The sequence below is a fragment of the Diabrotica undecimpunctata genome, chromosome 3 (genome assembly GCF_040954645.1).
Source record: "Diabrotica undecimpunctata isolate CICGRU chromosome 3, icDiaUnde3, whole genome shotgun sequence".
Classification (NCBI taxonomy): Eukaryota; Metazoa; Arthropoda; class Insecta; order Coleoptera; family Chrysomelidae; genus Diabrotica; species Diabrotica undecimpunctata.
The window spans coordinates 121,499,315-121,517,296 of NC_092805.1; the positions used below are offsets into that span (position 1 = coordinate 121,499,315).

Genomic DNA, 17,982 nt, shown 5'->3' on the forward strand with positions numbered 1-17,982 from the left:
CTTAATGTTCTATTATCAACCACTGTGTTTCTTCCCATGCTGCGTTATCCTCGAAATATTGCAGTTCTTCTGTCATAGCCGCTAACCATAGGTTACTATCTGGTCTTGACATGGTATCCTCGACAGTGAATAAATCACTGTCACTATCCCAATACAAATAACTCACAAAATCATCAAACCTTTTTGTTTAGGTATTCTGGTTGATCTCCTGATTTTATCTGGCAAATTTGACAAGTCACATAGGTAATCGGGATCATTGTCTTCAGCAATTTCATCAATTGATGTGCTCTCTTCATTGTGTCGATTTTGATCCTGACATGATTCATGATTATCTTCCACTGAATCTGATAATCCTGACAACTCTTCACCAACTGTGATTGAAACATCAACTGATTTTTCATTTATTACCACATCTCTACTTATAATAATATCTTTTATTTCGGGATCATATAATATGTAACCTTTAATTGTGTCACTATAACCAACGGGTACACCTAAACTCATCACCAATTAGCATAAATACCTTCATACATAGTGTAACCTCGGAAACCTTTTTTGGATGGTGCTAGAAAGGTCACCAAAGGAGACACTGCGGACGGCAGCCAGATGCTTGGTGGAGAGCGAGTCGTGGGTTCGAAACTAGCTTTTGGAACCGGGAATGGGTTCAACGGACGAAATAAGTAAAGGTAGAACAGGATAAGAGATATTAGAAAAGATATAGAAAAAAACAAAAAGATAGACGGGTAACATTACTAAAAATAAGATAAGATATAAACAGGGAGTCACTTAACTTTTTGGGTCCAAGGAAAAAATTAAGAAACCTTAAAAAAGAGAAGAGGTAAGGAAAGATATTTAGGTTCTGAGACCACATCCAAGGAAAGATCTCAACAGTTAATTTTTAAATAAATTTGATCAACACACTATATAAACAAATAATAAATATATTAGGTGGACTACGTCCACCTACTCACCTACGAAACTTAATCAGCCTGATCTTTCTTCTGGTCGAAAGTATAATAATTATTTAATATAATAAACAAACATTCAAAGGTATTATTATATCAGGAAACTTATGGAGTCGAGAAATAAAATTCATTGATAAAACAAAACAATATATTCAACACCACTATGATATAGGCAGCTGAATGTACACACATGTAAAAAAATACACCATCAATTATTAAATGGTGGTATACATATAACAATAAACAGTAATATAATAATTAGGAAATAACTTTACAAATACAATAATATAATAAAATCATGCACAGTTTAAATTATTAGCGAAGAGAGCCTGACAGTATTTAAGAAAAAAATTCAACTAATGCTGATAGAAATCTCTCTTTGCTGTTTATGGGCTTATCTCGAGATATCGGGTTAAAAATATATAACAATTATAGCAAATAACAAAATGATTAAATTTAAATTCTAAAGAATACAAAAAGGTTTCAAGAATTCCCTATTTTAAAAATTAAACCAAACCGCACTTGGTATTAAGATAATTATCTGTCTCGCACTGTTATTTAACGATTAACTGAGAATTAAATGTTCGCAATTTAAAGGTTCTTAATAGCTGATTGAAAGTTCGTATGAAAATATTAAATGTTCCTTCATTGAATGCTAACTCAGTAGTTAACCTTAACTACAGGAGAAGAAATAGTCGACGGAGATTCGCCCAGACAGTTGAAGATAATATGATTATGACAACTTACGATAAACCTTGATGACTGCTGCACTCTTCACTAAAACTATCATAATACTTTACTTGTATTAAACACTGAAGTTAATTAAATTAAAGGTAGTTTATACCAATCTTTAATCTAATATGGTATTAGATTAAGCAACTGAGACATTTAAATGTATACACACTTAAAGAAAAAAATTCACAGAGACGGTAAGCTAACACAGAGACGGTAATATAGGCAAGCGTCTTTACTCAAAAATCGTTCTACCAGAAGTAAAGTCCTTCTCAAAATTTCACAAGCTTCCCCAAAAATAAGGTGTGATATCCCCCACTTCAAAAAGGACAGGCCAGCCTGTATGTATTTCTAGGAAAGTAAAAGGTTCTAACGAGATCGAAAATAACGGTACCATTCTAGCTAGGAACGTGATGAAACATAAATTTTTTTGGATTAGGTTCTCTCGGAAAATTAATATAACGTGCCTTCGACGATATTTTCCAAATTTATCAAAAAAGAACCCACTTGGCACCGGAAAGAATTAGCTAAGCCCTATAATAAAGTCTTTTGAGATAGTCGGTAGATTCCAATAAAATTTCCTAATGGTAAACACGACCACCCGCCTATATTTGCAATTATGACCATCGGTGTCTCATCAACAGGGGTAAAGGAATTAAAAATTATTTAATATTTTAATTATAAAAAAAAAATGTTACAATAGTACAAACTCATCACCGCCATAAAACTAGAGATTTTAAAATAGACCCCGAGAGATTGGTAAACTGACCCTGGCCTACCTGCACCCCGTGGCTGGTATAGATCATAAATCTCTTGCAAACCGCTAACATCTTGATAGAATTTGATAGAATAAATCCAAAATAGATATATTAAATGCAAATTCAATTCATTGGTTTTTATTTGGGAATCCACAAAATTCTATTGATAGCTATCTAAAACTATGCGAAAAGAAAAATTTCTCTTTATTTGCCCTTGTTCTTTTAACATGATAGTGAACTGTTCATTGATTACGTTTTGAGCCAACGCGGACGAAAAATAATGTATTTTAATCTTTTCAAATTTCAATTGCTAAATCAAATTGCCTTTTGTGGACTTTTCTGCGAAAGGATGTAAGAATATGTAAGGTAAGGATGTTTTTTTAGTTGTTTTGTACTGGTGGCGGATCATTCTGTCTGATCAAACAGAAAAAAATCAGCTTAATTAAGTTCTTTAAGTCAACTGTACAAGATGTTTCTTGTAGAGAAGGCATAATATTACTTTGTTGCTTTAAGTAGATCACCCTTTCTGATATAACATTTTTAAATTTCTAATTAAATTGCCAAAGTCACATTGTCACAGTTTTAGATTTTAAGTAGATCATTCTAAACATTGAATATCTCAAAAATTATGCCAGATATTACGTTGACTTTTCACCTATGGATGTGACGCAAAAGATTTTTGATTTTTTTTATTATGACAGTTTTACATCAGACACCATTTAATTAATTAAATTTGATTGTTGGTTAAATTATTTGGATTTTAATTGCAATAAGAATAAGAAAATTAATATTTACAAAACTGTTATAAACCAAAGTAGGTATGTATATGAAATATATATGTTACTTATGCATTATCCGTTTAAAAGAAAGGTACGGTAATAATAATAAGTGCGAATTGGTGTAATATTGAAGATGGTGGTCTATTAAAAACAACCTAAATCATGCCACATACAACATTCTATACCCGAAAATAATTGTTGGTAATAGACCACTTAATTCGAGAGAACTTCTCTATTTTTCTTACTTGACACAATTTCCATGTTTAGTGAAGGGTGGTATAGTGAAACACACTGTATGTCTAAACACAAATGTATGTCCATTATTGTTCTTTAAAGTTTGTTAAGAAATACTACTTCAAAGTGCTAGGATTGGAAAATCATTTAGTATAAATAACTAATTTCTGTATAGAATTGCAATTGTAGTCTTATAATAAGTTTTGCAATACCAACTGAAGATTTAAATATTTTTTTGACCTAATCACAAATGGATCATTTTTTATAAATTTCAATAAAGTAATTTTTCACATGAAATGTAAAAATATGCAAATAAAGAACTTATAAAAATTTTAAAACTAAAGAAGACTTATTTTATGGAATAAAGTTCAGTTGTCGGAAAATGACCAGTATGTATTTATATTTCTATAATTATTTCAGTTGCGAAAAATATTCTGCACTGCGACTTGGAACACAATCACGTTATCGATCTTCAAAACCTAAGCCATCAAGTCTTGAGCAACTCCTGCAAAATGAAAGCTCAAGAGGACTTGTCGGAGAGGCCATCAAAAATCATTCACCAAAGCATTGCAACTTCTTCTTTCAAACAATACCGGACAGCAACGGACATCTTTTGTATTCGGAGAAATATAAGCAACGATCGTTTGCCTTTTATGCCACCTGTACCGAAGACAACGGGGAAGCGCATCAAGCAATCCGACAGCAAACGAACCTAAATACGAACCGCGATAAATGTTTTGTGTTGCATAAATATTTCCAACAAAATATTATTATTTTTGACATTCTACTTTACTTGGCGAAAGCAGAGGCATATTACATGGATGGTACATTTCAATATGCTCCAAAATTTTTCTTGTAATTATTTACCATTCATGGCTAATTAAATGGGCATTACGTTTCTCTTATATTCTGTGGTCTTCCCGACAAATGCATAGAAACCTACAAGTCAATCTTTACTCAATTAAGTCGTTGCTCCCAAGAAGTTGGTGTCGTTTTAAGTCCAAGATTTGTGACTAATTTGGAAATTTCAATTCACAAGGCCGTAATTGCCGTTTGGCCATCTGCGAAGCTAATTGAGTGTTTATTTCACTTGACCCAAAGTTGGTTTCGCAAAATCCAAAAACTTGGTTCGGTACATACTTACAAGAGGGGAGATTCCAACGGAAAGTGGCTGCGCCACTTATTTGGTTTGTCATTTTTGGACCCAGAACGAGTCGGCGATTGTTTTGTCAACGATTTCATGCGGATATCCCTAACCTGCCTTCATTTATGAAAATGGCCGATTATATGGTAGAGAACTACATAAGTAATGAGTCTATTTTTACTCTAAATCTTTGGGCATCCCAGTCTAGCCATATACATTTCACCACAAATCCATGCGAATCCTTTCATTCCCATTTTTCCAATTGCTTTTAATAAATATTTTCATTAAAAAGTTCACTATCGAAAACATATGCAACTGAAGATTGGTAGATACCTAATAGTGTAATAGGCCACACCCTAAAAACACCCGATATTAATATCTATTTTAAAGCAATTTGCTTAAAATAATTTCTGAATATTTATTAAATTACTACAAAACGAGAAGTGTAATAGGTAATGTTCCGCATTAGAAACCAGCGCCTTTGCACCAGGCAAAAATGCTGGGATGAGTTTACCTATCTGAGGTGATAAGTTTATCTGTCTCCTAAGGATGCCGGTGATCAATTTACTATATCTCGGAGGGCCTAATAATTTTATGGGGGGTTATAAGGTGATGAGTTCGTACACGTCCATAACCAACAAGCACAGTTTTCTTTGATTTTGTGTCCCAATCGACACTATTGGTAATGAAGACGAAGCCGTAAATTATCCAAAATAATTTTTAAATTCCATCATGGATTTCATGATATTTACTTAACTCTTTTAAATAAATTGATCATAATATTAGTCGTATAATAACCAAGCCACAACAAAGCGTGGCCGGGTCAACTAGTATGTCCATTGAAATATCAGTGTATACCATTTTTCAAAGTAAAAACGTTGCACAATTTATATAAAGTGATTTATATTTAAAATTTCCGGAACGTCAACCTTAGAGTTCAAATTTTCCTAACACAGCTCATAATATGAAACCCATACGGAACTGCTCGATCTTTCATAGGCGTCAACATGGTATAATAATCAGAAAAATGTAATCATTATTATGTTTGGTATTTTAGAATTATATTGATTAAATAACCAAAAACATTTGTTATTACTATTAATATAAATTTTATGAAATAACTCTTTAAGTCTAATATTCCACAAAATAATTATTTTAATTAAATAGATTAGACAATTGTACGCAACTTATACGGACTTCAAATTTTAATGACAGTTTAGCGTGTGGCAAAATTGTATAAAGTGTTGCCGCTTTTTAGAGTAAGAATTTTGTTTATGTTTTGATTTCTTACACAATTTGATCATAATATATTATATGTTAATAAATTATATTTATAAACACATATTAAATTTAGATTAATAGGTTTAAAAACTAGTTATTGTTGTGTATTGTGATTGTGCTATGGCAAAACAACTAAATAGTCTGTAGAAAGCTGATAAGCTTTCATATAAGATAGATTATTTTGAACAAGAAATGTTTTCTTATGTATTTTAGTGTGTTGCAGTAGTCTTAAAACTAAGTGTATTTACTGTTAATATAACAAATATTTGACATTTTAAAAATTCCTTACTTACTAATTATTCTGATGTTTTGGCGACGCTGTGGGGTTCCGACGTCGTAAATCTTGAATGACGTGTAATCATCTTTATATGAAAAATTCTATAGCATGTTTAACTTAGAAATTAATTACAATTTTATGACAGACGTCAGTTACAGTTCCACCTCACCAAATCTAATAATGACGTCATATAAAATCGTCACTACTTTCCGCCAATGAAATGCTCGCTGTAATAGACATCGCATGTCTAGAAAATCTGCATTTTTTCAAATTTAAAATATTGCAACAAGGGTAAAGTTACGTACAACCTTTTTGTGATTATCCGTCAATTTTTCGACTTACATTTGGTAAGTAATCTCATTTGAAATATATTTACCAGTAATAAAATATGTTAAGCAGTGTTTTCAATTAAGTCACTTTCATCACCAGTACCACCGTCCTTCGTATTTATGATAAATTCGCTGTGATGGGGCGGTCGAAGATTTATCCTGAATGTTTTTTACACTTGTGCATTTTTTCGCTGTATACTAGCTATGTTTTAGAATCCACTTTTGATTGTTTACTTTTCTTTTTAGTGAATTTCACCTTCTCTAAATTACTGCTTAATACTACAGGAATAAAATCGTCCATACATTTCGATTAACACATGTTCACAGCACCAAATTAAAAATTAAATCGAACATTAATAATAACAATTTTAGTATCACTCACTTTTACTCTGTTAGAAATTTTGGGTATTCAAATATAGAATTACCTCCATTTAGAATATTTTTATGGGGGGTTTGACGATATTATACCCTAAGCATTTTAGAACTCATAATTCCTTGTTCTTAATTTGTGTAATGAAGGTAGACTGCATAGAGCTTTGAGTTATCCCGTCTCTTAGAATTTGAAATGCATTGGATCTTCCGTCTATATATCTATATGTCGTCATGTCTAGTCAATATCTCTCTTGTACCAGACTCCTCTTTTTCTCCGTATCGATTTATTTTCCCTCAACCATAATCAATTTTACTTCATCATTCTTTTCACATATTTGTTCCATTTAATTGTAGTGAGAGTTATAGTTTATTTTTATGAACGAGAGAGTAATTAGCATAATTTTAACTGGTAGCTCCGACCACTCCATGGGAGTGCTCAAGATTAATTGAAAAATTACTTTGAATAATTGTAAAAAATAAATGAATTATTTCAGTGTTATAAAGTGTTATGTATATGTAAACAAAAGTAACCTCTTTTATCACACACTATATTAGAACTGACTGGCCTACATTAAAAAGGGTTTTAAAAAATTCACATTTTTTTTTAATTTTTAAAAATTACAAAAGAGAAAAAGAGTTTTTAAAACCGTCTAAGGTATGTTAAATAGATGAATAAAAATATTAATATAAAACTTACAGCTACTTGTTACAAATCCAAATCAGATTCAGAAGATGAACTTTCAGAACCAAGATTTATAATAACTGGCTCGATCATTTTATCAGTAATATTGTCCAGCTTCCACATTTTTTCCTCTTCTTTAATAGTGTGATTTACGGCCTCCAAAAACAACTGTTTAACATCATGAATTTTAAAAGTGGTATTTTTTCTTGAAACTTCACTCTTTATCTGTGCCCATACCAGTTCAATCGGGTTTAATTCACAATGATATCGTGGGGATCTAAGTACTGTCATTCCACGATTTTTGGCAATTTCATCAATTTCGTATTTTTTAAATTTTTCTTTATGAAGGGCACACAACGAATAAAGTTCTTTTCTTATAGATCCGGGATGGTACGTAATATTTTTTGAACTCAGCCAATTCTGCAAGTCTTTTTTTAACCACTTGGTTGTGGGCAGTCCTTCTATAAGTCTGGAGTGATAACTTGCATTATCCATTACTATTACACAGTTCTTAGGAAGAAGATCTATCATTTGTTCGAACCATTCTTGAAAGACATCAGCGTTCATGTCTTCATGGTAGTCACCGGTACGAGTTGATTCAAAAGTTAATAAACCACCTTCAACAAAACCGTCTGAACTGCCAATGTGTACTATTATCAGCCTGCGTCCCTTTCCTGATGGTGGGTTTAAACCAGTAGATAAGTTATTTACAAAAGCGTGCCTTTGACTTGTAACAGTTTCATCCTGCCAAAATTTATTTGGTGTATGACCCTCGTTGATCCATGTTTCATCAAGATAAAATATTTTTCTTTTTTGGTTTCTCATTTCCTTTATGGTTCTTAGAAAATGTCTTCTCCATATGACAATATCGCTTCTTTCTAATAAAATAGACTTTCTGGGATTCTTTTTCCAGCGGAAGCCTATTTCTTTTAAAAGTTTCCATAACGTACTTCGACTCATTTCTGGGTAATCCTTATCATCTCGAACTGAGACAAGAACTTTATCCAATGTTGGAAATTCTTGTCTAAAGAAGAATTCATGCACTTTCCGTCGAAGTCCTTCTTTAAAATGATATTCTATTTGAAATTTTGGTTTCCCTGGAGCATTACGTGGCATTTGAAAACTACCACATTTCTCTTCTTTAATAACTCTGTAAATCGTAGATTCCCCAACACCAAGTGTACTGCTAACTAACTCAACGGTCTCATCAACACTTTCACATAAACGTTTGTCTGTAAATGATTTAAAACAATTAAATATTAATGTTTTTTCATTAACTGTTAGAGGACCAATTTTTCGGCGTTTACACGGCACTTCCAAATTTTCCATAACACTAGTATACACAATAAACTGCACCTTGCAACTGAAGTACCTACTTTTAGTGAACTGTTAAGAATTTTGAATACGCCACTTGGACCTTCCTATATACAAAATGGAAAAACCCACTATCACATTTTCTGTGGAATAAGTTTAGAAGGTAATTATCTAGTCAATTACTGTCGTAGATTCCTGGAATTAAAGAATTAAATGTTTGATTGTTGAAACCCTTACTTCGTGGAATGCACTCATTTCAGATAAAATAAAACGTTTTATTTTATCTAAAGAATTAAACTTTATTTTGCAAATAGGTAGGTACTTATTAAACTTTTATTGGTTATATATAACCAATAAAATAAACATCTTACATTTCTTGCAAATTCATTAGTACCTGTTAACCTCCATCACTCCGACACTGGCAACCTTATTTAGGGATTAGTAACCCTCACAACTATTGTATTCTATTCTGCTCCAACCCTTATACCTGGTGGTCATACTCAATTTAAAATTGTTTTCCTATATACTTCTGTAAACTTGTTGACAAATATCTGTTTTTCATTGAGTCACCCGTATCAACAGTTTAGGGATTTGCATACATAATTTATTGTTTTATTACTCTCTCATACATAAAAATACACTATAATAAAGATTTGTTTCCTATTTTGCTTATTGGTATTGGGTATATAGACATTTGTAATGATAATTAAAACAAAGGCTTATTATAGATTTTTAAAATGTTTTATTTAACAAATTTGTACCCCAGTTTAGTATACTTCAATTCAATTAAAATATTACAATTAGAATAAATCTGTTGTATGCTTTATCTAAATTTTTATTAAAAATATGCAACTAATTGTAGGTTCTATTCCTAATTTTAAAATTAATGCATTTCAAACAAAGTATTTAAGTTCCTATATAATTAAGAACCCTGATTTACATTCATGAACGATCCAGCATTATGTAAAAAATTCTGAATCATGCTCCTATTATCAATTTTCTCACTTTTGTTTTCCGAAGATGAAGACGAGTCGGATACATCTGGTTTTATTTTCTTTCTTGTTATCCAAATATTGAATGCAAATTTTAACTCTATTTTGAGAGCTTCCCAGTAACTCATCTAAAAAATATTCAAAAGTATTAATCAAGATATTAAGCACAATAATGAGGACTGAAGGTTTATACAGGGAGATTAATTAATGTCCAATTTTTGAATTGTAGACTCTAAACCTCAAAATATGATGATCCTGTCCAACATTCCTTATACAAATATTGCTGGTTTCTGAGATACCGAGTGTAATTTTGTATATTTTTATAATGTCTATTTAAAAATTGATAATTTTACGTTTTTTTTTGGCATGAGGATTGCTAAATTACATATCACATATATGTATTTATAATACACTTGGTTGTATTTAGTAAATCAAAACACCTCAATCAAAACCAGTTTTTTTTTCGGCTGAACTATGGCTAAAAGAATATTTGATTCGTGTAATTCACTCGGTTTTCGAGTTATTTTCTTCTAAAAAGTCCAATGAATTTTAATTTTACAATAAAAATTTTTATTCTCTAACTGTTTAACACTAACAAATTAAAAAATAAAGTAAATATTCATAATGGAGGTGAATTTAAAAAGCTGAGACGGGGTCTTCACGTCCTAAAAGTCAACACAGAGCTACACAAACTATTACTGTGAAGAAGATGAAAATTTAATTCGTGTTGCAGAGAATCCAGATATCAGTACTCTCCGATTAAGTCTGGCAACAGGGAGAAACCAATCGTCTGTTTTTAAAATATTAAAGAGGAAAAACTGCATCCATATCACTGCACTCCTGTTCAGAATTTACTACCTTAAGGTTTACCTACAAGTCTACAAATCGCTCAATGATGTTTACAAAATAAACAAAACATTAGCCCAGATTTTCTAGATACAGTTTTCTTTACTGATGAAACTCATTTTCAGCATGCCTTCAAGTTTAACATTTGGTGTGGTGTAATATGTGACTACCTAATAGGTCCTTTTGAAGTGCTAACTAATTTAAATTGACCTTTGTATTTAGATTTTCTTTAAGATAATTTACACGAATTACAAGAGGATATACCTCTCGTCTTAAGACAAAACATGTGGTTTCTGCACGACGGGGTATCACCACCATTATTCTTAAATCAACAATTTTCGCATCGATGGATTGGTCGTGGAAGTGAGTTTGCTTGTCCACCAAGAAGTCCAGATTTCAGTACTTTTTATTTTTCAATTTGGTCGTACATGAAGGCATTAGTTTACAAAAAAAAAGAATTAATTCTTTCTTAGAATTGCGATAGAAAATAAACGTAGCTGCGAATGCGATTAAAAATAATAAACAAGGGTTATTTTATATTATGAGATCTTTGCAAAACCGGATCGTAAAGTGTATTGAAGTAAATGATGGACATTTTGAACATTATCTTTAAATTTTGTTATAGTTACACATTTGGAGAATAAAAGTTTTTATTGTAAAATTAAAATTCATTGGACATTTTAGAATCAAATAACTGGATAACCGATCGAATTACATGAATCAAACAGGAGTACCTTTTTTTGGTAGAATTTAATGATTCCTCATATATTTTTAATATATTACCCGTAGTTCTCTCTCTCCCTTCAATGGCGCTACAGCCCAAATCCAGCATTGGCCTCACACCTCGACAAAAACAAAGAGCTGCTTAGAAAACCTTCTGTGAGGAAATCATAGATTGTACGTTGTCAATACCTGGAGCCTTGCTATTCTTCTATGCTAGCATTGCTTGTTTTTTATTTGCTCTTCTTGATTTTTGCATAGATTTCCTCCCTTTTATCGTGGATTTGGAGATTTTCTTACATTTTCTATGTATTACCGTTTTCGTATTTTCCTTTCTCTGTTTCTTTTTTCATCATCGTAGCTAGCTTTTATGTCTCTGGTTCTTCTTTCCATATATTTGTGTTCTTCATTTCTTTTCTGTACAACCTTGTTACACTCGTCATTGAACCATTCTCTTTTTGTTTGTTTCTTTTTTGCCTATGATTTTTTTTGCGGCTAAAAAAATTTTTGTTTTAATTTCTTCCCAATGTCCTTCTGTGCCTAGGCTGCCTGCATTTGTTAGTGTTGGCGTTATTTCTGTCTCATAATTCTGTTTGATATCTTGTTATCTCAATTTTTGTATACCTAGTTGTTCTATTATTTGTTTCTGTCTGTCCCTTCTGTTTCGTTGAATTCTGCATCTGTATGTTATCTATACTAAGAGATGGTCAGATCCACTGCATGCTCCTTTTCGGCTCTTTACATCTTGTATGCTTGTATGCTTGCTGTGTTGTTTCTCCAGGCATAATCCATGTCGCTTTGTGTATGTCACGGTGGGGAAAAAGTCGAGCTGATGATCATGTTTTTTCTACTGGCAAAGTTGATAAGTAATTATTCATTTTACCTTTCACCTTTACTTAAAGTATGATCCGAAGTAGATTGTATCCTTGTTCATTAGGCATTATCTTCTTCTTTAGGTGCCATCTCAGCTACGGAGGTTGGCAATCATCATAGCTATTTTAATTTTCGAGGCAGTAGCTCTAAAAAGTTGTTTTGAGCTGCATCCAAACCATTCTCTCAGGTTCTTGAGCCATGAAATTCGTCTTCTTCCGATGCTTCTTCTGCCATCTATCTTTCCTTGCATTATGAGTCGCAGGATGCCATACTTCTCGCCCCGCATCACATGTCCGAGATACTGTAGCTTTCTTTCTTTAATTGTAAGTTCAACTTCCTTCTCTTTACCTATTACGTAACCAGTACGGATGATACGTGGTAATACAATGGAGCCACTCTAAGAGGTCTACTTGTCTGAAGTGCTTATAAATCTCAAGTCTACTATGCTTATAACCTAAAAATTCTCCCAAATATACTTTTGGTGCCTATATTTGTTGTAATATACTTACATGCTCCTCGACAGATATGTTTCTCACGTTCCATAAAAATTCAATCAATCCCATAGCTATACCAATACTAACTCCAACAACCAAAACAAGAAATATACCACTGGTTTTTGCTAGATCAAGATCTCCTTCTTTGTCGTCTTTGTCTAAATTTCTTAGCTAAAAACAAAAATCTTTTATTGCAGACATAATAAGAGAGATGGAAATCAAATAAAGTTTCAATTTTTTTTTAATAAAAATTTATCAGCTGATCTAGCTGGGTTTAGTTGATTTTGAAATATTGTTACGATAAAATTATGATTCATATATAACTTTGCCGTCCTAACATGAAAGGTCCTATCTGCAAAATTTGGTAAAATGACTTTATTGACTCATGGGTTGCGTAAACATATTATCTATGTATGTACAAAATGAAATTGTCCTATAAGCGTCTTAAGTGCCTTATTATATACCTAAATGGTTTGTCCTAACTGACTAAAAAGTAATGTTTACTAACATAAATTGTCCTATCTCACTTTAGAAATGCAGTTAGGACTATTTAAGGTAGCATTGTATACTGAACGGCATCAGTTAGGACAATTTTGCGTAGTATGACAAAAGCATGTTTGTAACATAACTTCAAATAATTAATTATAAAAGGTATTTGTTATTGTCAGACATTGGGTGTACGCTCATGTTTTTTGTTTTTTAAGTAAATATATATTGTGAGAAATGGATAAAGGGTAAGTTTAATAATGTTACCTTAGGTATAAGCAATAACTAATTGTAATTATTGTTTGTAGTAGTAGCAAAAAATATAGACGCATATGCGTCTATATTCATTGGTAGTAGCAATGTAGCGTCACTTAGCCGGAACAGCGAAAGATGTAAACTTATGGTATTTAGCCAAAATAGAGAATGATCCAGATTATATACCTGGCCCCAGATTATATACCTGGCCGGTCCAATGAATTCGACAATAATATCCGATATAGAACCAGAAGAAAACGAATTTAATTTCGTTCAGGATTTCATTCGAGGTATTCATTTTACAGCTCACAATTATAAACAAAACAGTTGATAAAGCTAAGAGTAATCTGTATACAAAAAGTTGGAAAATAAAAAAAAGAAAACAAATTGAAGAGCCATTTGTCGAAAGAAAGAAACAAAAAAGAGAGAGTTACATAAGAGTCTATAAAGTTAAAAAGTCACGTAAATTCAAATTCAATTGCGCTGAAAAAATTTCATACACTAGGCAAAAAGACATATACACAATACACAATACTGGCTATTGGAAAAGAACACCAAAAACAGTTTGTTTTGACCTGTGAATAAAGTGAGAAAAGAAGAAGCACATCTCAGAATCAAACATTACTAAGAGTGTATTCCTGCAAATACTATCTAACATCAAAGAAAGCCGAAGAGGTGTGTATTTGTAAAATGAAAAGCGTGAAAAGATATTTCTTTTGGCGACATTAGGCTATGAAAAAGAAAATGATAAAAAATCATTTCTGTAGAAAATATAATAATCAAGTTTTTTGAGCCAGGTTATACTTTTATGGCAGCAGATTCATTTCATCGCCAAGTTGAGCTTGCCCCCAAAAGAAAAAAAGTAGGTATACGATTTTGACGATTTTTTCAAAACGGTAAAACAAGCCAATTCATCAAAAGTTAATTTAATAAAAATGCTACTTTTTAACTTCACTGACTGTACCTCCAAATATAAGTTACAAAAGCTGATTTCTCGCGTTCACTTAAAAGATATAGTTTGTCTTCATTTTAAAAGAAGAAATTATTACAAAACATAATTTGAAAACAATTTTATTGATTTAAAAGATATTTTTATGAGATACGTTAAGGGTAGGCTAACGAGTCCCCAGATTCGTAATACATGTCGCGGTGTAACAATGTCGCGTATTTTGAGAAGTTAATTGAGATATAATTTTGAGAAGATTTGACGGTTAACGAACATGCTTTTAAGGAAGAAAATGATTATTATTAGTATTATTTTAATATTTTTATCGATACATATCATTTATGTTACATATATTACGATGTAAATTGTGTATTAAAGTGTAAAAGTGTATAAGTGTAAAACTTATTATAATAAAATTAAAAGTGTTCATTGGAATTTCAGTTTCATTTAGGACAATTTCAGTAAGAAATAAAAAAAACGTACTTCACATACACTAAGTTAAATTGTCCTAAGTGACAATATAATCAAAAATCGACTAACCTGGAAAGAATAAATCAAATTATGACTAGCAACTAAATTCTATTCTCCGTCATAATATATAAAATAAAACATAAAAAGTTTCTTAAATTACCAAGCGTTATACAATGAAAAGAAACAAAAACTCGATTTTCTCAAAACTTAAATTTTGCAGATAGGACCTTTCATGTTAGCAGATACTGTAAACATATTATTTCTAACTCTATTATATTCTAGTAAGTTCGCCGCTCAGCTGAAAAACCTGTTTGCCAACCTGACTTTTCGAGAGGGTCGCTGTCCGAATTCGAAGGGATTCTCGATTAACTGTATTTTATATTTAAGGAGAGAATTTTGTTGGAAACAGTTAGTTCTAGTTCTAGTTTTGAATATCGAGTTTAAATTGTAAGCCGGAAATAAATATAAATAAATATTGTGAAATAAATTATTGAATATCGTAATAAAGACTTTAATAAACTTGTAAGTGTTAAAAATGTAGGACCTTTGATAATAAATAAAGACAATAAATTAGATTAATAAAAATACTACATTGGTGTCAGAAAAGTGGAATAGTAAATAAATAGTGAAAATGACTACGATTTATGAGAAATATCAAACCTATACTCAGTAGTTAAGACGTATTGGGCCCAGTGGAACTCATTTATCATGGAAGATAGCTTGCTCAAACGAGTCCTGAAAAATGATGACGGTTCAGAGAAGAGAAGACAGTTGGTGATCCCAAAGAACAGAATAGCCGAAGTACTTCGTCAGTTACACGACAGTCCATTAGGAGGGCATTTTGGTGTAAAGAAGACCCTTCAGCGAATTCGGGAACGGTTTTATTGGATGAACAGTTCCGACGACGTAAAAGACTGGTGTAAGAAATGTACTATTTGTGCTACGAGTAACGGACCTTACCGAAAAATGAGAGCTCCTATGTCCCCCGATATATTCGCCCAATTCTGTCCGATAACGTACAGAATTGGGCGAATACTTAAGAAAGCCAACGTAAAGACCATTTTCAAGCCTACAAAGAAAATCAAGGAGTGTTTAAGATCGGTGAAAGACAAACGCGACCCATTAGCAACGGCCGGAGTATATCGAATACCATGCACATGTGGAATGGTATATGTGGGAACCACGAAAAGACACAGAAACACAAGGATAAATGAACATAAAAGAAGCCATTGTCGTTTAGGACATATCGACAAATCTGTCGTTTTTTTTTCCAATTGCTTTGACGCAATAAGGTAATATTTATTTTAACATCTTCGTGTAAAATCCCTATTATTAAATGCGCCGTATGGCGTCCGCGTGAATCAGTATTTTCGTCAGCTGTAAAATAAATCGAGTTATTGGCTACAATTTTTCGAATTTTTCTTATGGTCTCACCGTAGCAAATCTCGATATATTTTTTTCATAAGATACTTTTATCAGGAATATTAAATTTTCAATATTTCTGCAAACATAAGGTAAAAGTAACATTGTTTACTTTTGAAATTTGAATTCTCGAAGATAACAAGGCATTGCAAAGGTGAGAAGATGCCTTTGCATGCTGATTACTTGAACATTTTCTATCAGAAGAAATCTGAAACAAAAAACGACAGCTTATTCACGCGTTTTTTTACCGAAACATGCGTTGACAATGGACTTGACGTTGACATAACTTATCTTAAAATGAAAATAGTTACTTACATTTTTAGAGCAAACTCGACAAAATATTTTTCCTCCATCCAGCTTTAACTCAGCATATGGCCGAATCCAAGCACTTAGTTTGGACATCACGATATAAACAAATTAACGAAGTCACGGGTTAAATAAAATAAAATTACACTATAAATAGACTTATAATTTGCCTCAATACACACGTTTACACTGTTTTGATGCGAAAACTATAAATTAAACTAATGTAAATTTCTGAGTCCTTCTGGACTAAACCGTCCCTTTTGGATTTTAAACCCGTCCCACCAGATATTTATGTATGCTTTATTTTGTTTGCACATTAGGGTTGTTAATTGTTTACCAATTCACCTAAAACCTCGTGTAACAATAGTAGGTACGCCATAATGATTAAAAAAAAACAGAGGTTTTATTACTCGAGGAATTTGAATGAACAATTTCGACAAAAGTTCAGAAACACATTCAGAAAATATTGGCAATATACATTTTTTTATAAAAATATGCAGATATATGCAATTTCTTATAAAAATATGAAATTTTTGCAAAATATTTTATATGCAAAAAATGCATTTTGCATATATATATATATATATATATATATATATATATATATATCTATATATATATATATATATATATATATATATATATATATCTATATATATATATATTTCTGTCTCTAATTATAACAAATAAGCATGAATGACTATTATAAAATTAAAAACTAAGTTTTTTAAACGAAAATAAAAATGAAAGGCAAACAGTTTTCAATAAAAACAACAATCACCACAATTATCTATAAAATGCAAATTAAAGACACTTACCACTTCACATAATGTGTCCGTTCTTTTTTCTTTCCACCATTTCTGTTTGAGAGCGTTTAATCTTCCAGTTTCTTGCAGCTGTAGAATCGCTTTATCAATGGCACTTCTATAGTTAGCATCTAAAACAATTTATTAAATCTGAACTATAATTCAAATGAAGTACATACTAAATAGGGCAAAAACACCCGCCGGTACATTAATAAAATTGTTCTGAAGCTATTTTCTTGTGGCATTTTAAAGTAAATACTATTTTATTGGGAATAAGCCACAATTGAAGATTAAATAAGTTCATTGACGTTTGAATAAATTTTATTGCGAAGTGGAAATTAAAAAGTCAACAAACTTATTTAACCTTCAATTGTGGCTTATTCCCAATAAAATAGTAGGGTAAGGTGGGGTAATTGGATCATGATTTTACAACAAATCTGCGTTCGGCAGTAGTTCGGCTCAGATTTTTAGTACCTAATGATCAAAGTACATACAAGT

The 17,982-nt window shown here is 31.5% G+C and overlaps 1 protein-coding gene across 1 annotated transcript in view; it reads right to left on the bottom strand.

The window, feature by feature from the left end:
- Positions 1 to 9,601: 9,601 nt before the first annotated feature.
- The window catches only part of LOC140437333 (glutamate receptor ionotropic, kainate 2-like), an 83,451-nt gene continuing 75,070 nt past the window's right edge, over positions 9,602 to 17,982 (bottom strand). Inside the window, exons 14-16 of the mRNA XM_072526807.1 lie at positions 17,497 to 17,615; positions 12,808 to 12,963; positions 9,602 to 9,987 (exon numbers count right to left, since the gene is read on the bottom strand). Of these exons, the coding sequence (XP_072382908.1) occupies positions 9,790 to 9,987; positions 12,808 to 12,963; positions 17,497 to 17,615 (473 nt within the window). The 3' untranslated portion in view covers positions 9,602 to 9,789. The remainder of the gene's footprint in view (positions 9,988 to 12,807; positions 12,964 to 17,496; positions 17,616 to 17,982) is intronic.